The sequence below is a fragment of the Micromys minutus genome (assembly GCF_963924665.1).
Source record: "Micromys minutus genome assembly, chromosome: 17".
NCBI classification, from domain to species: Eukaryota; Metazoa; Chordata; class Mammalia; order Rodentia; family Muridae; genus Micromys; species Micromys minutus.
This window is the reverse complement of record NC_137952.1, coordinates 42,171,989-42,195,803: the sequence shown is the minus strand read 5'-3', so window position 1 is coordinate 42,195,803 and position 23,815 is coordinate 42,171,989. Positions and strand designations below refer to the sequence as shown.

General features: G+C 42.9%; 2 protein-coding genes across 2 annotated transcripts in view; one reads left to right on the top strand and one right to left on the bottom strand.

Annotated features, from left to right (window-relative positions):
• PAK5 (p21 (RAC1) activated kinase 5) overlaps positions 1-393 on the top strand; it is a gene marked incomplete at both ends in the record, with an annotated part of 91,744 nt that extends 91,351 nt beyond the window's left edge. Inside the window, one exon of the mRNA XM_080930958.1 lies at positions 238-393. Within this exon, the coding sequence (XP_080787084.1) occupies positions 238-393 (156 nt within the window). The remainder of the gene's footprint in view (positions 1-237) is intronic.
• A 12,816-nt stretch (positions 394-13,209) lies between these two features.
• Positions 13,210-23,494, bottom strand: LAMP5 (lysosomal associated membrane protein family member 5; the record flags this gene model as incomplete). The annotated part of the gene is made up of 6 exons (XM_080931207.1): positions 13,210-13,388; positions 20,873-21,061; positions 21,982-22,087; positions 22,212-22,343; positions 22,718-22,890; positions 23,431-23,494. 6 exons carry the CDS (start codon positions 23,492-23,494, stop codon positions 13,210-13,212), a joined length of 843 nt encoding a protein of 280 aa, XP_080787333.1.
• Positions 23,495-23,815: the final 321 nt, after the last annotated feature.

The following is a 23,815-nucleotide window of genomic DNA, read 5'->3' as shown; positions in this document are numbered from 1 at the left end:
GCTGTCATGTTTTCCCATCATTATTTTATGTAATAAACAGTTCCTCTATCCTTTACCCTTTTTATTTCAAACTTTGAAAGCAATCACAGCAATGACATGTGTTTTTTTCTTCCATATTTTTCCTCCTTAATCCTGTATATTTGAAGTCATCAGTGATGTTAGCTGGAGTATCATTTCAGGACAGCAGGCTTGGCATCTGTTTGAGTCCTCACTGTGATGTTCTGTTTATTTCTACAGGTTTCTTCCATGCTCCGAGGATTCCTAGATCTCATGTTGGTGAGGGAGCCCTCTCAAAGAGCTACAGCTCAAGAACTTCTTGGACACCCATTCTTAAAATTGGCAGGTCCGCCATCTTGCATCGTTCCCCTCATGAGACAATACAGGTATCAATGAGAGGATTCACACAGGATGCAGTGCTCAGAAAAGACATGAGGATGATTCAGGAGAACATGAGAAGACCCACAGAACATGCAAAATGACCCTGTGCATTCCAAACCAGCTGACTGCTGGGACTGTGTGATGACTTGACCGGCAGGGTTCAACAGACCAGGGCATCTTCTAGTGTCTTAATAGGCATCTCTCCACTGACAGCTGGCATGGTCATTTGGAGCATGGCTTTAATAAGTCACTATTATACATTTTCAGCCCTTCTTCCAGTGTTTCGGAAGTACAAACTCCGTTACGATATATCCTAGCCACATGCAGGGTACCACATAGGATTTTTCTATATTGAAAGAATAATTTTCTGGCAAAAAAAAAAAAGATAAAGAAAGGAAGAAAAAATAAAAAGCACTTTTTTTCTTAACGGTAGCAGTGTAATGTATTTTGCAATGAATTTGTAATTTTTCTGTACGATAGTTTTGATAATTTATAGTACTTTGATGTCACGTAGCCATTGTCTCAGTTGAAGTAATACTTGTTTACTAGAAGGCGTTTAAACAAAGCCTTTCCTACTTTTTTATCCCTTTCAGAGAACCAACGATCCTTTAGGAACTTTGAATACTAAATGACCCTCAGTCACCGTCAGCTTTAGCAGAATATCTTTCTTATCTTAACAAGTGTCTTATGTAGTGGAAGGAGAGTCAAGAGGGATGGGGGTGCGGACACTTCACTTACCCAACCAAATATAACGAAATAAAATGTGAGCCACAGAATCGCCAAACAATTCCTTGAGATAATGCTAAGTATCTTGAAAAATTACAGTTTCCTTCAAGGATTCTGGTAATACACTAATTTTTTTTTTTTTAGATATTTCTCTTGATGCTCACCTTCAAATAGGCATAGCATCCCCAGTGGCCAAATCTCCCTCCAAGGGAGTAATTTCAGTAAATTTAGTGCTGGGATGTTGGACTCAGATCCCCAGGTAGAATGTTTCAGTGAGACCATGGATAAGCCAGGCTCACAAAGGGAGAACGAACAAGGCAAGTTGTTTGGTTTTTGTCTGTCACTGTTTCTAAGATTCTGTATGCTAGCACACCAAACTCTTGTCTGTATTTACCTTCATGCCACAGTATTAATCACTGTTACCTATGTATTGTGCTGAAAGTCTGAACGGATGATAGAGGATGAATTAGCAAGGGAGTACTTTACCAAGTGTGGTCTAACTTCAGTAGGGACCATGTTACAATGTGTCTCTGACATAAGGAGAGTTGTGCTGCTGTCTCCATCTTCCTGAATGTTGATAAAAATGAATGACTACTACAATACATTTTGTGTTGCTTGTTGGATGAATTTGCATGTTAACTGTAGGCCAATATAGATTTGCCTTTAAAACTCTGGAAGCGCTACATAGTCGACATTAGTTTCTATTAATTATGCATCAGACAAAAGCCATTTTGTTACCAAACTGGAAGACCAGAGGCTTTACTTAATGACTTTGCATACTGTATCAAATATGAAAATACATTCATGAAGATACTCTGGTTGCTCTAAGCATAATTAAGAATTTTTTGTAATTAATAGGTTGATAATTATTTATTATAGTTTAAAAGGGAAAAGAGGCATAAAATGACCTTCTGCTGATTAGCTGTTCAGTTTTTTTCCCCAAACAATAAGTAGAATCTGTAACTTTGTTTTATAAAGCACAGAAGATTAATGGTTTATGAGAACTGTTAAGGTCTTAGTATAAATATGTAAGAATAACAGCAATCTCAATCCCCAAAATGGCACTCCTAAAATGTCACAAAACAGTGTCATAATCCAGCCAGGACTATGTAGGAGAGGAAAAAAGTCAACCAGAATCATTTCTAACCAGAATCAACATTTAAAACTTCATTGCAAATATCTGCAGAAATAGCAGATTTTGGACTCAAACAACTTTCGACAGTGTAATGAAATTTTTTTCTGTAATTTTCTTATCATTGGGCATTTTTTACAGTATTTGGTGAGTTTACTAAATGTTACTGTAGCTTAAAGGAGTCTGTGAGCAGTGAGCATTGGCAGAAGCTGCACCACAAATAAAGTCAGTGTTTGCCTTTTCCCACCGAGCTATTGGAGAGACTTGTGTTCTGAGTTTGCCTTCTTGAGTAAATCGGGACGGTGTGTTTATGATCTCACGGGTGCAAATGAACTGGTTTATATGTAACATCGTGATGTCTCAAACTGGAGATAAACATCCCAACCCCCCAAATTACCAGTTGTGTAAGATTGTGATGTAGACACTCTACTCAGAATATTAAAATTCTGAGAAACCAGGTTCAAGGAAAACTAGATGGGGAGCTAAGGACCTCCATCTTATCCCAAGGATGCTGAGCATTTTATCCATTAATTTTACTAAAAAATGTCTTAGCTAGAGTAGGGTCCCAGTCTCTCCATCACTATTTCGAGCCATTAAAGTTGAAAAAGAAAGTTTGTGTCACAGAGCCCACTTCTTGTCTAGAAATTTTAGATGGGGACCTTCATTAAATGACCTGAGACAGAAAGGTGAGGATGGCCAAGTTCATCCTATGTCAAGAAACAGAAAGGTGGCATCAACCTTCCACAGAGAAGCTTGTGGCCTTTGCTGCAAAGGGAGGAGGTATTACATGTCCTTGACTGTGACTGCTGGAGCATGGAGAAGAACCAAGGAACATGTTAAACTACTTTTAAAATGTAATGAAGGCCAGAGATATTACCCAGGAGTAAGGACACTTGTCACCAGGACTGGTGACCTGAGTCACATTCCTGGAACCAAATGGTACAAAGAAAGAACTGACTCTAGTAAGTTGTCCTCGACCTCTTCATGCATGTTATGGTGATGTGTTTGTACACACACACACACACACACACAGAGAGAGAGAGAGAGAGAGAGAGAGAGAGAGAGAGAGAGAGATGTTAGGAACTTTTTTAAGTGGTAAGGAGGGAACCTTATGGAGATGTGTCTTCTTTTCCTCAGGAAAAGAGGTCAAGGCAGCACTGAAACCGAACTCTAAACAAGTGTATCATCCACAGAGCATTTCCTGCAAACAACGGAGGCTGGAGCCTTCAGGCAGAACCAAAATGAGTTTTGGTAATCTTCCCTCCTTCCCTTCAAAAGCATCTCAAGCCAAATATATGAGCAGTAGGTGGCCTACATACAAGTCCCCATGGATTGGGCCATGTCACACTCTGAGACCCCTTGACATGGGGAAGATGTAGGAGAAAGAGGGACTAGAATGTCATGTTGTACACCCTGCCATTCCCCCTGCTGCTGTTCCATTCATTAAAAGTCACCCAGTTCAAAGGGAGATGTGTTGGTTTGGAACTGACATGAAATTGACTCTTTGAAAGCCACAGTAGGTACATGGAATAGGACATACTTATGGCTGGGTTCCTGTTACCTACCTGGAAGAACATTCACTGGCAATTACTAAAAATTAAAATAAAATATTTCATGGAGCTAACATATCAGAGTCAGACTCCTTGGTCAATTTAATCCAAGAAATAGATAAAGAGATTTCAAAGAAAGACAGACTCTATGTATCAAATACATAGACAGGAAAACTCTGGTGAAGCTAGCATGACACAGCACAAAGGGAATGAATGAACAAGGAAGACTATCACCATGAGCATGGTGATTTATGTTTCAATTTTCAAGCTACATTATTTGACTGTGGGTTATAGCAAAAGGAAGCCCTAAAACAAACATTTAAACACAAATTATTTACTTGTGCAGTGAGTGTGGAAAACTTCTCCTACCAGAATGAAGATTCAGAGAAAAGGGAATACAGTGTAAAAATTTCCTTTCACTTGAAACATTCTCCCCTGGCACAGCAAGGAAAATTTATAAGACACAGGAAACTCATAAGACTTAAAAGACTCTGGAGTCTCCTCCCTGCTGCTATACAAGCAATTACTCAGGAAGAGGAAAGCATTTTTTCCTACAACTTGGCCAAGGAGCAAGAGTTCCTTTTGTGGGTCAGTAGTCAGCTTTATCTGCATAACTTTTTCAACCTTCTGCATGTATGTTGCGTGTCTCTGTAAATGTGGCCTGTAACATGACTCTGAGAACTGTCTAAATATGGCTGATAGAGGATATATTGCAATCCCTGAAAGTAGAACATGTCGAGTAGAGGGAAAAGCGGGCCATGGAGATAGTTTTATGGTCTTTGTTCCGGGAAGTAAGTCATACAACTGGGAGTCAGCTTCATCCCTTAGAAAATATTTACTCAAGTAAGGAAAGAAATTATAATAGGGAGCATAATGTAGATGCTGTCCTCTGCCCTCTGTCTTAGGTTCTGATTTGGTGAAAAACGTAAGGAGAACAGGAAGGATGGAATGGAGGTGGTATCTTGTCCTGTCTTACAGCTGGTACGGTGTAAAAGATAAAGATTAGTTAAAATACCTATGCTATGCCACTGAATCCTTCCTGGGACCCAAAATCTTAGGTTGTGTGAGAGGAACCAGAGAAGGAGAAGAGAACTAGGTAGAATAATAGAAAACACCATGCGGATCTTATTTTTCAGGAAAATGTGTGATAATCAGGAGATACTGAGCATCCAAATGGGTTAATTTAGAAGAGACTTTTGAATGAGAATTGATAGAAGAGTTTCTCATAGCCTGGCTCATGAAGAGAGAGAGAAACAGTGATCTTTAAAATGATAAAAACTATATAATTTGAGACAGCATGCATGAAATCAGTCCCTCATGGACTGGCTCATACAAGACATTAGAGACACTTGACTAATCACCAACTGTGGCTTCTGAACAAGTACTGGACATATATATGCATGTATATAAAATTACTGAAGTGGGCATATGACTAATGGTATTTTTATTGCACCATGTTTGAAAAGACTCTGATGTTCACCGGGACGTTAACAAATGGGGCTGGTGTGGCATTTGGTAACTTTGCTGTGCCCCATGCTGGAGTATGATCTTTATGAGGTAGGAGAGGCTCGGGTGTAAACTGGGCTGATAAGTTGCCAAAGCTTCAAGGGAAAACTGAGGAGGAAGGGGAAGCAGGTGATGAATCCTGTCTTTGTCACTCAAAACTCAATGTGATGAAATATCTTTTGACCCAGAGTTCCTAGAGGAAAAACTGACACACGACCAAATTCAGGTATCAGGCCCCTAGAGAGATTTAAAGACTAAGGAACAGTTCACCAAAGGAGTGAAATAGGAACAGACTACAGAAAGATGCATGTAAAAAGATAAAGTTTGTCCTTGGGAGCAGTTATTCTCCTGAAGCATGATTTTTGCAAGGTTGAAAGAAAATATAAGGGCAGTGGAATTTGGTCCTTGTCTTAGGGTTTCTATTCCTGCACAAATATCATGACCAAGAAGCAAGTTGGGGAGGAAAGGGTTTATTCAACTCACACTTCCACACGCTGTTCATCACCAAAGGAAGTCAGGACTGGAACTCAAGCAGGTCAGGAAGCAGGAGCTGATGCAGAGGCCATGGAGGGATGCTACTTACTGGCTTGCTTCCCCTGGCTTGCTCAGCCTGCTTTCTTATAGAACCCAGGTCTACCAGCCCAGGGATGGCACCACCCACAATAGGCTGGGCCCTCCCTCTTTGATAACTAGTTGAGAAAATGCCTTACAGCTGGATCTCATGGAGGCATTTCCTCTGCTGAGCCTCCTTTGACTGTGATAACTCCAGCTTGTGTCAAGCTGATGCAAAACCAGCCAGTACAGCCGCCTACCCTATGATCCTTTCAGCAGTCAGATGTCACCAGTGGAGAGGTACCAGTCACTATCCACCCAGATTCCTGTATGTAGCCTCTATAAACTCGTTGTTCACCAAGGTATCCTTTGCTCTGTCACTGGTGCCATACCATTTGTTCATATCTTACTAGGGAAAACCTTTTATTGCTTGGTTTTTGTTGTTTTTGCTGTTTCTATTTCCTTGTTTTGTTTTGTTTTGTTTTTTTAGACAGTGTCTACATGGCCATGGTTGTTTTGGAATTTGCGATATGTATGAGGCTGGACTTGAATGCACAAGTGTCCTCTTGCCTCTGCTTGCTGAGTACTAGAATTTACGGCATGTGCTACCATATGCAGCATGTTCACATCTTACTAGGAAAAGCCATACAACAAAATATCATGTTCTCTTCTTAATCCCACTGAAGAGCTCAAAGACACTTTGAAGATGCCCTTCAAAGATAAGAGTGAGAGGGTGTTTATCCACCACCTCCAACACTTTGTTAGTTGACATTTGTCCCTGGTGCATCACTGCCCAGACATCCTAGTTTACTCTGTACCTGGGTACAGCTATTCACGAGAGGTGCAAGAGGCTGTTGGAAGTGTCAACACATGACCTCTGGGAAGGCCAAAGGAACACTGATGGAGTTTGGATGCTGTCCCCTTCACAAATACATCCAATTAAGGATAAAACCAGGAGTTGAGGAAGTCTTTGAGTTACTGATAGCTAAATGAAAATATGCAGAGATACCTTCTCTTGAAAGGGTTGCTCATGAGGAAAATGCTTTGATAGTTATGCCTCACTGTTGTGAGCAGTTTTCAAAACAGTCATAAAAAATTCATGATCTTACATAATCCCCTCTAAACTAACATTATCAAGGTCCCAAATAGTTAGGTAATACTATACAGTAATTATGATGTGTATTTATATAACATATAAACACACACACACACACACACACACACACACCACATAGTTTGATTCTCCAAAGGCAGGGGTCTTCTTTTTGTCCAAAAATATAACCCCACTCACAGGAAAAAAAAAAAACAAGAATATACATAATAACAATAAATCACTAATTCTGCGATTCCTTAGCATCTGGGTCATCTTGGCTGTGTGAAACTTCCAGTTCTTTGTCAGAAAAAAAAGTTTACATATCTAAAATAAAATATATATTGTTTACAAAGAAAAGCAACTGGAGTATAGTTATGCTGTATATGATATGATTTTATGATTAGTTTCTTAAATACCATAATTTCTCTTTTAATTATGTGTGTGGTGTGGTGTGGTGTGTCTGTGTGAGAGTATGAGCATATGAATGTAGTACGCCATGTTGGATACCCTGGAGCTGGAGTTATAGGCAATTGTGAGATACCTGCTGTGGCTGATGGGAAGCAGACTTGGGTCTTCTGCAAGAGCAGTAGATACTCCTAGCTGTGGAGCCACTTCTCCATCCCCAGCTACTGTAATTTCAAAATAATTAATATAAGTTATTTTTTTAGATATCATAATTGTATAAGATAGCTTGTGATGAATAATCCCAACAGTTGTTTGAAATCTGGGTTCATAGATAAATTACATCTTCCTGTGTGTCACGCTATAGTCCACAGACCCAAAAGAAAACAATTAACAAGGAGGACCCAAAGGAGGAGCTTGAATCTCACTGAGGAGGGAGTTGATGGAGAGAGGGTCCTGGGTGGGAGAGGGGATTGGGAGTGGACATCAGTAGAGTGGAGGCCCTTCGTCCTGTGGAGGCTTGATGCCACAGTGTAGGGGATACTAGAGCAGTGAGACAGTAATGGGTGAGTGGGTGGAGAAGCATTTCTCTCATGGAGAAAAAGGGAAGGCGGGGAAGGAGAATGGGAGGGGATGGGGGTTTGTGGAGGAGTAACCAGGAAGGGGCATATCATTTGAAATGTAAATGAATGAAATTATTAATAAAAATAAAAAGATTAAAAAGAAAGGGTCAAGGGTGAGGAGAATGGAAGAGAACTTGGATTGTTGGTGGGGGAGGGGCATCTCTGGGATGAACTAAAATCTTCCAGGACTCTATGAAAGTGACCGTAGTTAAAAGTCCTAGAAATGAGGGATGTGGAGCCTGAAAATGGTCATATACTGTATCAAGGCAAAACTTCCAATGGAGAAATGAGGAATACCAACTCACCCCTAAAGCCTTTGACCTACAATTTGTCCTGACCATCAGATGTGCAGGGATACAGATGTAGCAAGAAATGAGGAAGTAGCCAACCAGTGACTGGCCCAACCATGCCATGAGAGAGCCCACCCCTGAGACTATTAGTGATAGTCTCCTGCAGTGGCATCCAGGCACCTAGCCTAGCTGTCCTCTGACAGGATTCACTTAGCAGCTTATGGAAACATGCAGAGACCCACAGCCAAACATTAGGTGGATCTTGGGGAATCTTATGGAATAGGGGGTTAGGAAGGATTGAAGGAGCCAGAAGGAACAAGGGCATCACAAGAAAATCTACAAAATCCACTAAGCTGGGCCCAGAGAGGCTCGCAGAAACTGAACCATCAACCAAAGAGCATGCATGGGATAGACCTTGGCCCCCTACACATATTTAAGAGATGTTCAGCTTGGTCTTCATGTGGGACCCATAACAACTAGAGCAGAGGCTGTCATTAACTCTGTCACCTGTATTTGGACCCCTTCTCCTAATAGGGCTGCCTTGCCTAGGCACAGTAGGAGAAAATGCACCTAGTCCTACTGCAAGTTAATATGCTGAGGCAGGTAGATATCCATGGGATGTCTCCCCTTCCTTGAGGAGAAAGGGAGGGAGAATGGAGGCAGGGAAAGTAAGGGGGGGGGGAACTGAGGAGGGAGGGGAAGCTCCACTTGTGATGTAAAAAAGTAATTAATAAAAATTGTGTTAGACCTTTTTAAATTATAAACTCTTGTTTGGTAAGTAAAATTGCAGTAAGGATGTGAAAAAAAATGGGGTAGAAAAGAATGTCACCTTTTGTGGAACATGTCAGCACTCTCTTATATTCTTAAGAAACTTTGCAAGAATGAAGAAATGAGCTCCATTTTCAAATGAGAAAATATACACACATGGGCACAGTGACTTGGATGGTGCTGCATATTTATTAATAGTGACATCTTTGTAACTCAAAATCTTCACATTTCTGCATCAGAATTACCTGGCAAACAGCACAGAAATGCAGTTTTGGGGTCTTATTGGGTAAAGTTTCCATTTTGCAATGCTATCTAGCTTTCAATCTACAGTTTGAGACAACTTAACTAAGGTATTTGTCTGGACCAGCACCAGGTGGTTTGGCATTTGCAGTGATCAGAAATGAGCTTTTTGGGCGGAAAAAATTGTCTTTCCCAGTTGATAATTCCAGGACAATGTTTGTGTCTAATAAGAATTTGGACTCTTCTGTGAAAAGCACACTGTTGTGTTCCCAAGATGCCCAGTACCGCTGAGCTTCTTAACATCTTCCTTCTCATTTCTCCATCATATTTGCCTGTTGTTTCCCATCTCCGAGTTTCTCTGCTTTTGTAGGAATCTATGGATTCTCAGTATATCTAGTTTAGATAACTTTCTTTACTTTTAAGTGAGAAGTAACTGTACCTGCCTTCTGACACAGTCTCACTGGAAACAGTTTGCTGCAAGAGAGGGAATAAAAAAAGCAAAATACTAAGAATTTAAAATGAAGTCACTCTTGAGACAGAGCAGATGGATAACCTGCTAAGAACACTTGGAGTACACACATGAAGACCTGAGTTCTAAGAATTTGGGCCTTTATTTTATTTTATTTTTTAATAAAAACCTGGATATAGTCACCTGTCCTTTTCACCCCAGTGCTAAGTAGACAATCAGAGACCAGCAGACTTCAGGATCTCACTGGCTAGCCCGTCTAGTAAAAACAGCAAAGTTCAAGTTTAGGGAGACTATTTCCTGTCACAAGGGAATAAGGCAGATAACAATAGAAATCTATATCCAGAGCTATCCTCTGGCCTCTGTGTATGTGCCCATGGGCAAAGTATATTCATTCCCATATACGTGTACCACCACCACCACCCACGATTTTAAAGCAAAAGGTCTGTCTCATCCCAAAGAAATCTACATATACATCGTCTGGTCTGGCATTTCCAGATAGGCAGACCCATTATCCTTTTGTGCCTAGAGACATTTAGTTTTCAATTCCCAGTAAAAAAGAAAAATGACAGTTAAAGGGGTAATTGAGCATCTGTGGTTTATCTATTTCCTTTGTTTTCTTTCCCTTCTGTAAACAATGTGAGCAGATGAACCACGGCTTCTATCCCTGCTCCAGGAACAACTATAGAATGTAAGGCAAAGGCAGTGGCCATGGAAGTAGCTCAGAGCTATAAACTCACTAGAAGTCCTTGGGATAGAAATGCTCAGGGTTCTGTCTCCTGTGGCTCCCCTTTCTTTGCCCAGCTTGTGACCAAGATAGGGGCAAAGCTATGGGGAGTAAGACTGTGTTCAAAAGAATTTACACGAGTTTGATATGATCTTAGGCCGGCTTGTTAAAGACTGCCTGGTGTAAAACAACCACCCCACGATAGTAATACTAATGTCGAATAGTAACAATGACTAATGACGGTATCCCATCATGCCACTGTAGGCCATCCAGAGGTCAGTGGTCTGGGCTGTTGCCTGAGACCATATTGGTGTCCAGGGACCGTACTGACACTGGGGGCCAAACTGACCTGTGTAGCTGTACTGCCACCTGAAGCCATGGTGATATCCTGACCTGGTCTGACATTGAGGACCATGTCTGGGTCCATGACCTTCTGCAGCTGGAGTCTATGTTGATGTAGGTGGCCTGAATTACCACCAAAGGCCATGAGGATGTCCCTGATTGCACCTGAGGCCATGTTGATGTCTAAGCAGTGGGCTGTGCTGGCCCCATGCCTCACGTGGCCCGCTCGGGAGAGCCTTGGTGCATGAGAGCTGACCCAACCCCTCATCTGTTGCAGCACTTGGGAGAGCAGACCCTGCTCCGCATCATGCCTAGGCAGCACAGTTGAGCCGGCCCTAGTGGCATGGGTCAGGGAGAATGGAAGAGCTGGCCCAGCCCTTTGTACGGGTGCAGGAGCACTGGTGGGCTGACCATCTCAGCTTCCTGCCAGGCCCAGATTTAGTATTCTGGACAACCCCAGTACTCCTCCATCTATGAACTGCTAGAATGCCTTAAGGGGCTCGTCCTACAGATTCGAAGCTGCAGGATCTCCATGACAGGAGACAATAGGGCATCTTAAAGGCATCCTGGTGAGGATCCGGTATCGATAGTGTAACAGAAGCCAGAGACCTCAAGCCAGACCAATGACTCATTGCAAAGAATATTTGCAAGTAAAGCTGTTTGGGCAAAAGAACACATGTGTGACACCCTAGGGCTTCCATGGCAAAATAGGGTTTGGGGAGAGTTGTTTGTTTGCTTGGATTTTCTATTTTATTGTTTGTTTTCTTTTGGGGGGTAGTTGCAAGGATAGAGGGTAAAACAAAGGGATGGGGAGATGAATGGGGTTGGGGTGCACAATGGGAAAGAATCAATAAAAAATGTTATAGAAAGATAGCAAAACGTTACTGATACACAAAGAAACCAAAGAGGTTTTTGCATCTGGTTTCACCCCAATGGACCCCTCATTTACTTCCCAGCTATATGAGATGAAGAGACATCCTGTGTTCTAGGTTCATACCATGCTGCTATGGCTGCATAGTGACCAAGGACAGACGCCTTTTACACTTGAGTCAAAATAAACCCATGTTTTACTATATAAAGTATTCTGTTTATCACAGCTATTGTAGTGGTTTGAATGCTATTGTTCCTCATAAGCTCATATATTTGAATGCTTAGTGAGTAGATTTGGGAGGTGTGGTCTTATTGGAGTGGGTGTGGCCTTATTGGAGGAAATGTGTCAGTGGGGGTGGGCTTTGAGGTTTCAATGCTCAAGCTGGACCCGGTAGTGTCTCTCTCTTCCTGCTGCCTGACAATGAGGTGTAGAAACCTCAGCTCCTTCTAAAACATCATGTGTGCTTGCATGCCACCATGCTTCCTACCATGATAACAATGGACCAAACCTCTGGTCTCTAAGACAGCCCAGTTAAAACTATAAAAGTTGTCAGGTTCATGGTGTCTCTTCAAAGCAACAGAAATCCTAAAACAAGCTATGGAAAACCAACATTCCCCTTGTTTCATCCCTGCCTTGATCCTCTCTCTCTCTCTCTCTCTCTCTCTCTCTCTCTCTCTCTCTCTCTCTCTCTCTCTCTCTCTCCTCTCTCTCTCTTGCAAAAACAGAAAAATAAAAATATTAATTTTAATTCACTTTGCTTCTTTGCTTACTAGAGAAATTTTTTTAGTTTTATTTCCTTATTTCAAAAAAGAAAGAAAGGAAAGAAGGAAGGAAGGAAGAAAAGAAGAGGCAAGGCTAAGTTTTTTTTTCTTTTTAATTCATTTTCAAAAGCAAACTCACATGGATTGATTCTTGAGGTCCCCTCACTTGGAACCGACACATTATGAATTCCAAACAACCGTGCGTCATGACGCTAGACAGGCTCTTGTGCTGCAGAGCCACTGGGTGCGGGTAGCAGTGAGACATTCCCAAAACAATCACTAGACATGCAGAATGCCAGCCAGAAGCGTGGGTCACTTTCAGGGGTCTTGCTGCTTGCAGAGAGCATGAGGTTATATTTTGTGTGCATTGGAAACTGAGTTAAGTATCCCAGCTGGGGTCAAGGGAGTGAAGCACCTGGTTTCCTCCGACCTAAAGAGGTCTCCCGAAGGAAGAGTCTCCACTTTCTAAATGTAAGGGCCACACCTTCCTTTCTACTTACAGAGTCAGAGTCAAAGTTCAGCCAAACTGAGCATGAAAGCTTTTATACTCAGCCACCCTTACTTACTCCCCAGCATAAACACAACAGCCACCATTAATCCCCAAACCCCAAGACCTGCCTTCCATCCCTGGGTTTAAGCATGGACAGGGGCCAGGCAAGCCTCAGGTGCCTGGGCCTGTTGGAGTGTAGCTATGTTGGTGGATCCTGTATACAGGTGGAAAAGTGTCATTGTCATTCTATGTCTTCCAGTTTGGGGGCAGGACTTGGTCTGCCTGATGCTCCCTAGCCCATGTGCTTGTACTGGGAACGGTCCCTGGGGATCTGCACTTGGTTGGCAGTCATTTTATGGTGGATGTGGTAAATCACAAGGGTTATGACAATGACAAGGCCCAAGATGAGGCCCAAGATCAGGGGCAGGGTCTCTTCCAACTGCTCTCTCTCATCCACTGGACATTTATGCTCTGAAATGAGAAAGGAGAAAGCAATGAGAGTTAGCGACACATTCTGAATTCTAGGCCCTTCTAGCAGAGACAGGACAGAACCAGAGGTGAAACAAACTCAGAGAAGCCTCTGCAGGTGGGTCATTTTTTTTTCTTTTGCTTAGCCTTAGTATTTCTACATGATATAAAGTTAGTATATACCCATTTAGCAAGGCAATGTTTAGTTATTAGATTCCTGGAAGCCATCAGAAAATCTAGGAAATCTATTTCATTTTAAAGTTACTTGAAGAGTTTATTTGTTTCTAATGGTTTAGAATTAGACATGAATACTATCATTTTTCTCATTTTTTTAACTTTTAATTGGAATCTAGCGATCAGAGAATTACTCATCAACACAAGATGCTCAAGAAGGCTGAAAGATAACAAGTTCTGGCGATGACTGGCAAGTGTTAAACACTCTGGTGATCCTGAGTGAAGATAAATACATGCCTGCCTTTGAACGAACTCAGCATCTCCCTGGCCTATATCAACCTGAGAAAAAAAAGAAAATGTATGGACATGAGAACCTCAAAATAAAAATATCTGTAGGAACTACTGAGAATAGTCAAGTCTGGAAACAGCCAAGTGTTTGGAAAATGGCATAGACTGTGGTGTAGTCACAAAATGCAATATTAGTCCACAATAAAGAGGAAGAAAATATAGCTATAAATTATAAAAAATAGAGAAGGGAAGGAGGGAAACCAGAAATGCTAAAAGCCCTTCTGATAGTCACACCCTGTAGGGGTCCTTTCATCAAATTTTTGAGCCTCCTGTGCAGAAACTCAGATTTTAGTGCCTCTTCCCGAGGACTGAGGCTTCAGGTGAAGATGTTCCAGCAAGCATTTACCAAATCACTACCATATGCTAGGCTCCTTAGAATCCCCTGTGATCTCATTGTCTTTTCAACATACACAGAACAAGCAGAAAGATCAGAAAGCCTCCTGAATGCTTGGAATCATTCCTCTAACAAGCACGAATGGGAAATTACATTCTATTACACAACTTTTCAAAGCTCTCCTGAGTCCTGTTGCTTAATTTCTTTCTTTTAAGATAGTTTCATTTTGTATGTCAAGGCTGTCCTTGAATTTACAATCTTCCCGCCTCAGCCTCCAGGCATCAAAGGTAGATTATAGTCCTTAAATTAACATTTTATTTAAAGACAAAGTTTATCTGTAATCTAATGCCACGACAACTCCACAAAGAAAAGAACATTGTGTTTTTGTTTTCTACATGGAGCAATGGAAACATCACTGGGCTAACTGCTGTACCCTAGTAAGTCCCACTGGAAACACACAGACTAGCTGAACAGTATAACTGCAGCATAGCTGGAGGAGGGTAGGAGGGAGGACTAAAGGGAGAGGGGAAAGCAGGGGGGGGGAGAGATTGAGAGTGGGGAGATACTGGAATACTATTGTGGTCTCTCAAAATTCATCTTTTGTTACTTTAGGAAAATATGAACTAAAGCCTCAAAAACAAAATCAGCTATGATTAGAAAATGAGCTGTAGAGATGCCAAAGAGCATTAGGAAAGAGCCAGCATGGTGGCTTAGACATGCAGGAGGCAAAGGCAAAAGAATGTGTACAAATGTAGAGCCAGCCTGCGCTCAGAGTGGGACCACTTCTCGAAACAGGTTATCACAGGTATTTCGATCCAACGATAAAATGCTAACAGACAATTTATTCTGATCTCTATCAGTTAAAGCAGCGGTGCTTATGACCCATTAAAGCATGTTTGATGAAACTGTAGACTTCTAGTCAGAACAGTGTTTATAAATACAAAAGAGAAAATGCAGGGAAGGCTACAAAGACAATCAACATCTTTATACTAATTTGAGATTTAGGAACATGTGTGCTTCTTTATGGATACCTGCACACTGGTTGTGACTGTAATCTTTGCACAGGCTGCTCTGTGAATAGAAAGCCAATGGTGTCGATTGGTGGGAGAGTCCCAGCTACTGTGACTAGCACTGTTTGTATGATCTTCATTTATAACTAAAAGAAATGCTAAATACTCAAAATACCAGTCATAAGTTAATGAAATAGATACAATTTTCCCATTGAATTTTACACACACACACACACACACACACACACACACACACACACACACACACACACACACAAAACCAATCTCTAACCCCTGCGTGCTCCCCAGTTAAAATCCTGAGCAGTGAGTGATCTGATTATTAACCCACAGATTACAGAGCAAGAGAGGTCCCTTGGCTCAGTCCAAATCACATCTGTCTCCACAAGCCCCAGGACCCTGTATCTCTCTGTCCACCTCACAGGATTTGGGATCCCTTATACTCTGGATGGCCTAGGCTTTAAGATCATACAAAAACACAGGCCTGGGTGGTTTGGTGCAGGTCAGGGAAAGATGAACAGCAACCCAATGAATTGGGGAACAGATTAGACATTACAGGGGCCATCTGATGCCAGCTGCAACAGCCAACAAGACCCCCTCCCCTCTACTTAACAGCATGCCCTGCCCTCAGATCAGATCACCTCTGACTGCTGGGTCTGGCCTTCTTCGTACTACGTTTTAAATCTGTATTCACGGCCTGGGAACATTATACCGTTTATTGTGCTAGTATAGGGGGAATGCCAGACTGTCTGCCTGGGGCTCTCCTGACTTCCAGACTGTTTCTGAATAAATAGTAGAGTCACCTTTGTGTAGCTGGGTATCCCTCTGTGGTCTTACCATGTTGTTGGAGACAAGATTTGATCTTTTTTTCTTTTTCATTGTATTAGTTGAGTTTTATTTGCTGAGAAACTGTTAGCCTGAATAGCCAGTTCATTAAGATTTATGTGATATATATAACAGTAGTGATCATTGGCTGAATCTTTGTGCTGAGAATACGGCTATACTGTATACACCATCTCTCCCTAAACTTTGTGCTCTCCCATGGCAAGGAAGGTGCATATCTTCTGGCCCTAATTAGAGCAGGCATGCACATTTTTCTCTCGGCCTTCACGAGCATTCCAATGGTCATAAATTCCAGAGAATTGATTCTTTAAAGCAGCTGTCAGTAATGGGTGGCATTCATGGGTACATGCCAGAGTTTCTTATTCCCCTTCTGAGGACTACTCTAAGGCATGCCACACCTTGGCTCCAGAATACAGTGCCCGGGACATAGAATGCTATGCTGAGCTCTCTGCCCAGGCTCCACATTGAAGTCTTCAATACAATCCCCAACAGTATACGCTGGAATCAGCTCAGTTTGGCTGCTTACACAGGAGGCACTGACAGGCAGTAATTCCTGATAGCAAGACCACACTGGGGAAAAACATGTCAAACTACAGGCAGCATCTCCTGATCTAGCAGTTAGCAAAATAATAAAAAGCTCACAGGGTCAGTGAGGTAGAATTCAAGGTTAGAGCTTTTTTTCTAGGAAGTGAAAGACCCTGGACTCAATTTTCTGCACATAAAATGGAACATAAATAATCAAAAATCAAAGTCTAAATGGGTATGAATTTAGGATTGTCTGGACCTCTGAAACACCTGTGCACATGGGGACCTTAGTAGCCTTTGTTTGCCTGCTTTCCCGTGAGAATTAAAAAGGGCCTAGTTGAATTGTGCTCTATTTTAAATATCTACAAATTTGAGTTTCTAATAAAGGAGACCAGAGACAAACTTCATGTTCTATTGTGTTTTTCTGACATTACATGTCAAACTTGCCTTTCAAACACTCAGGATGGTATTCCCTCCCAGTGAAGAATCTCCTATCCCATCAGCCAGAAATCCCCCAGACCCTCAAGAGGTTACACTGTGAATTAATTGCAGAAGGACAAGTTAATTAACCCCAGCTGAGAAACACAGGGTGCTTTGAACAGCAGGTGACCGACTGCGCTGTGTAGTGTGTTTAGTATACAAATGAGACAAACTTGCCCCTCAATCCTCCATTTCTTCACTACAGGCTGAGGCCCCTTTGCTCAAAAGCCTGCTCAAAATTTTGTAGACCAAATTGATTTCAGAACACAAACAGTGGGCAATATTGAGCCACTTGGAGCCTGCTTGCTTTGTACAGCCCTTGAAGCCTCACCCAACAGCTGTTGCCCATTGATAAGCAAGGGACTTGTAGTTATAAGGCCCCAAGCCATGGCAGCTTCTGTAGGCTGTCATACAGAGGCACACCGAAACTCTGCTCACTCTTGTTTTTAGCTGCTTGCTGTTAATATATATATATATATATATATATATATATATATATATATATATTTTTTTTTTTTTTTTTGCTAAGGCATATAACAGTTATTATTTCTTCAAACCTACAGAAATATCATTTCAACAAATGGATGATGATCATCGGTTAATAGTTGAGTAATCTGAGTAATCATATTAAATGAGTGGGTCATCAATTATAATTAAATCATTAAATATATAACTAAGCTACAATGAGCTCCAGTGTTTTCAGAAAATAACCTGAGAACTGCTTTAATGTCAGGACTTTGTCAACATCAAAATAAGTCCAGAAAGTGTTTAACGTGCTGTTCTAAATGTTTTGAGTTATAGACAGACTTATCTGTCACGATTCATTTTGGACATCATTTCTAATGCATTCCCAATATTGCTGATGTCATGTTATCAGTACATTTTACATTGTGCCATCTTCCACCCAAGACAGATGAAAACGGGCCTCGCTACTTTAAATAACAGGAAAGGCTGGCTTTGGTCTAGACATTCACGAGGATTTTTCTGGTTCAACTAAACCACTTTCCGATATCCCCTCAGATGGCTTACGCTGCTGGGCAGGGTCCCTCCTGCTTGTACACTGCTGACCAGTCACTAGAGTTACTCTCACGGCCCTCTTTCCTCCAGGAAGTCCCTCACCTTCCTCCACCCTCCAGCTGGATGGTGGTCTTCACATTATGACTCTCTGTCTGGATGGCGCTATCTACTGTGAGGCTCTGTCCACCTCCGATAACCCCATCCAATCCCCAACCACCAAAACTTGTCGTGTGTCTCATCCTCTAACCCTTAAAGCCTTCTGTAGGATTCTGTAAATCAACAACATCACATAGAGCTTGGCAGCTCAGGGCTACAGAAGCATTAGTGTATACTAATATCACAACTGTGTTCACCACCATCCAAAATTCCTCTGAACACTGGTATTAGGATCAGTTCAGGAGCTAGATTTAACACATTTAAAGGAACATTGTGATAAAGATGTCAACTATCATCTGACTGCCCTCAGCCCCAGGGACTGTCCACTTATCCGTTTTACTAATTCTTCTTTGCTTAACTCATACAGCAGGCTAAGTAGGCAGCTGGGAAGAATGTCGGGTAAAACCTCCTGACACAAATAATGGACTTTTCACCACAAGCCCCTGGACATTTTCAAATACACTTACACTTAAATATGAGCACACACACACCTGGAAGTGCATACAAGCATAGGAGTTGTGTAGATATAGAGCCAGACATCCTCCCCTCTGGCAGGTACATTCCATTCACACCCACATACACATGCACGACACACTGGAAGCCTCTGGGAATCCCAGTGCTGGGACCAGAATAGGCAACCCAAAAGGAATCTTTCCAATTCCATTTAATGGACTACAGCAATCTCTTCCAAGACAGTCTTGGGCAGATGCTAGAAACATGGACAGGAGGGGCCAGGAACAAAAAGACACCTTGCACACAAAGGCACAAGATCTATTGAGTGACTCTGAATAGGTCCTGCCTCCTCTCAGGAGCACTGAAGCCAGAGCCTGGGGCACCACATAGGAGAGGACATCGCAATTACTAGCCTGAAATGCCAGATAATACTGCAATTTGCCTGGTCCATTCTGTCTGCGTTTAAGAAATTATGCATGCTTACAGTCTCTATATGTGCCCAGTAATCTTCCCCATCTACAACCTTGAAATGGATACAAATTGTTTTTAAAGAAAGAATGTAACTAACTCTGTGATGAAATTCACTGATTTTTAATGAAGCAGCTCGATTCTTCATTCAGTAACTGTTTGTTCTTTATACGCAAATTTAAACGTGCACCATCTGTGATGTCTCCATCCACAGTGACCAGAAACAGCATAGAAATAACCCAGAACAGATTTGGGTGGGTTAGAGGTTCGGAAGTACAATTAATGATTAAAGCACCAGAAGTGCCTGGAAATAACCAGTAACAACTGACCAGTGGACAAAAAGCCACTAAACACCACCTAAGGCTCCCATTCAAACTTAAATGTGCCTGTGGTAACAACCCCATGGAAGGATAATACATGGTCCAGTTTTTTCATAATGAGTTTCTGGGTCAGCACCCATAATATTTTATATTACGTTCATTACATACAAAAATATTATAATATTTCTGGTGTAAGGAAGACAGTGCTACATTTTATAAATATTTAAATACTATATATAGTAAATATTTTATATTTAGTATTTTATGCAGTATTATATACTATATACATACATAGAATCCTGTATACTTATCTAGTATATGGTATATTATTATAATTATGTACACCATTTTATATAATATTATAGTGAATTTTTAAATAAATATATAGTGTTATTATATATGGTGAATATTGAAATAAATAAGTGAATATTTAAAACTTTGGGATTCTGTCCCCTAGAGCTTAATTTCCACTTCTAAAATATACACATATGTAAGTCTCTGTCAACTGAGTATCAGCCCATCTATTTACCTGAGCATCTGTCTTGATCTAGTACTGTGTTAGATGTTAATAAAGCCAAGAGGGAAAATTACCAATGCCAAGGTGATTAACTGGTCTGTGGCCCAGAATATAACACAATGGACAAGTATTAAGATGGTGGACTGAAAATTCCATCCAAGACCACCACAGAAAGATGGAAGGAAAGAGAGAGGCAGGGAGTGTGTGGGAGTGAATGGGGGGAGGGGAGAAGAGAGAGAGGAGGAGGTAGAGGATGGTGAGAAGGAGGAGCTGCACAAAAGAATCTGCCCCCCTTTTTTTATTTCAGGGAAAATGTACCTTCTAAATTCTCAAATGCGTTGGGAGTAGTTATTCAGGGGTGGTGGACTCACGCTCTCCATTTTAGGTTGAGCAAGCTTTGTTGAGGTAAGAGAGAAATATCGTGGGAAATGGTAGGTGAGCCCAATGATGATCCCCCAATATTATGAAAACATTTAAATAATTCATTGCATTCACTTGACAATCCCCAACCCCATGGAAAGTAAAAAAAAAAAAAAAAAAAAAAAAAAAAAAAAAGCAATTAGAATCTGCCTATGGGAAATAAACAGAACATCAAATCGCCTTTAAGTAATTTCTCCCATAGGAGTGAATGAGAGAATAAAGAAGCAAGGGGTTGGGCAGGGGTGGGTATTTCGGAAATCTTAAAACCTCTCTTAACATCTTGTAAAAATTGCCACCACACCCTAGAAGAGACGCAGACAACACTATCCTGGGAGCGTAGGAAGCGCCTCTTCTCTGCCTTTAAAATACCCCCTGTTCCCTTTCCCAGCACCGGCCTAACCCACCTTCACTGAAGACGAAGTCAGAGATGATATCAAAGGGCTGGATGTGCACTGCGGACAGGATCATGGTGACAGTCTTCTGAGGATCACTGGAGGCCAGAGAAATGGTCTGCTGAGCCTGGCACTCATAGGACATCCCAGCTGGGGTTGCCAAGGCAGCGAGGTGATGAGAATTGGCTGTGTGCTTCCCAGCTGCAGGAGAAGCAAGACAGCGGTTAGGTCTGTGCACACTCGCTGCTCCTAGTGTAAGGCAGCTCTCTGCTAACCCACAAACTATGCCTCCTATTGGTGCTGCAATTATGGGGCTAGAGGGCCAAAGAAAGATAGGACCCAGACCCCCTATTGTCCCCGAGCCTGTCTCCTTAGATATTAGTTTGGAATTCCATTTTGGAAGAAGTGTCCTGCCTGAAAACAGGACTCTTTGACCAAGGCCCACAACCGTGGTTCCGGAGACACAATGGTGACACAGATCGCCACAGTTCCCAGCCCATTTGTCTTTTCTGGCTCAAGTTTGCTGTTCTTTTAGAATCAAAGGCAGAGCCTAAGCGATGGAAGGCCTCATTGCAAGTGAGACAGTGGATTTTGCTTTTGTTTTAGAAAATCTCTTTAAATGTGTCTCTGGTTCTTTGACAGTGCTCACAGACAGACACACTGGTATTTCGGTAGTGGGTGTTTCGGGAGTTCTCTCTGGGGTGGTTTTACAGGTCCTGAGTGAGAGTGGGCAGGGAAAGCTAATGAATTAAGATCCAAAACCTGCCCTGAGGTTTGCGGTTAAAACCCCAGAGCTGTACCCCAGTGCACAGAACGATCCTGCAGCCCACCCAACCCTGTCACGGTGTCCTTTTGCATTCTTTGAGGAGTTGTTTAACACGCAAGAGCAATATGAAGCTCATGGGTGCCCCTTTCACAGCAATGAGTCTGAAGGATCTTTCCCCGGGCTTTGCTGAGAACACACAGAGCTTCTCCCAAGTCTCTGACGCTGGGGAGCAGGCTTAGGCTTGCCTCTCCTCAGAGCAAAAATCCCAGAGTTGCTTCCAAGACCCAGAGACAGGGTGTGTGTTTTTGGTTTCCTCTTGCTCCTGTGACCGCCCCCTCCCACCCGGACTACTCACCGCTCACGGCATCTTTAAAGTGGGTCTTCTCTGAGGAATCATAGACAAACTGCACCTTGCTCAGCTTCCAAGTCGCCTCTGGTCCTTTGGAAGTGTTGTGACTTTCCTGCCAAGGTGGGGAGGCTCCTGTGGGCCCCTCTAATTGCTTTAAGATGGGCAACCCCAGAGGCCACTACCGCGCACACCCACGCAGACTTCACCACCCCTCTGCGCTCCCCGCACCGAGTTACCTTTACAAAGAGCATTTTGAGTGTGTAGGCGCGATCTACCCAGAACACCTGCAGCTCCGACTCGTTGTGGCCACAGCGGCCTTTCACCTCAGCTCCCCGGGTCAAGGAGATCTCAGCCTGCTCTGTGATCAGCTGGGAACACACACGCCCCGCGCCCCCTCAGCGCGCCGGGCCCTGGCGCGGACCGGGAAGGAATGCGCGTCCAAACTCTAGCTTGCAGGTTTGGGCGCTCCTGTGCCCGCGCACTCCGGGGTCCAGGAACATGCGGGTAGACTCTTACGTGCACACCCCTCCAGGAGGGGAGCAGAGAGGGGGTTTACTTTTAAAGCAGGCAGGGCGAGCAGAAGGCGTTGCAAGCCGGAACCCCCATGCAGCATTCGGGAACAGCCTGCAGGGGTTTTGGGGGGGAAGAGGCGGGAGACTGAGGTCTTGGCAGGGCCTGGAGGGAGGGTGCCCTTCGGCCCTGCTGCCCTAGGAGCAAGCTGGGGAGGAAAAGGATTCCTTACATCCACATAATTGCTGGCCCACACATCATAAGGTACAATAAATTTGGCTGCAAACTCTGCCATGAGACACGTCGTCCCATTTTCCCGCACCACAAATATGTCTTTCTCGGGGTTCGTGGAAAGGCCCGAAAGATTTTCCACTTCTTGTTCTGCCACGGTTTGGGCCATTGCATCTGCGGAACAAGCAAAGCAATCCCATCGCTTTTGGGGCTCAGCTAGCTTTAGGACACTGGAGCGGGCTCTCTGCAGGCAAAGTTCCCTACCATTTCTCTAGTCCGGCGCTACCAAACTCATTTTTACTGTCGATGATTATTTAAAATGAAAAATAGAATCTAAAATAAAATGAGATTCTTACTTGCAATACGACCGAGCTTTAACACACACACACACACACACACACACACACACGCCCTAGGGGTTGAGGGAGCAGAGCCCGGTTAAAGCTAAACCTTTCTTGGCAGTGCTGTGCCCCGCCACCGCGGCCATGAGTTCGGTCTGTCTGGCGCTCTGTCTGGGTGATGCCTTACAGGTGTGTGGCTCTCTGGGAGTTCTCTGACACGGATGGGTCATAACACCCACCAGCCCCAAATAAACACAAGCATAAAGACCAGTTTTAAACCTAGTAAGCCGGAGTAAAATCACCTGGCTTTATTCAGTGTATTAGATTCTCTGCAGGGTGCGTTCCATACCCCTGGTCCCCAGACACTACTCACGGAAGAACATTAGGAGAATCCGAAGTCTGTCTCCACCAAGAAGGGCTCTTCCTCGTAGATCCATGCTGTAGCCTGGAACTAGGCAGATGTGTTTCTGCTGCAAAGGCCGCCCCGGGAGGAAATCCCTCAAAGTGGCCGGTAGAGTGAGGTAAGGGAGGGGGGAACAGGGAGGAGCGAGCGCGCGGGATAGTCGCGTGCTGCACTGGGCTCTGAGGCTCTCCTGCCGCACACTGCAGAGGAGGCACCCAGGATGCAGGAGCTGTCCACGCTGAGAGTTCTGGAAATAGCGAGGTTGTGTTGCAGGACTTGTAATTTTGCTTGTCTAGAAGGCTAATGGGATTGGGGTTGTGTGGGGGAGGAAATTTCTCCCTGGGTCTGTAGTCTA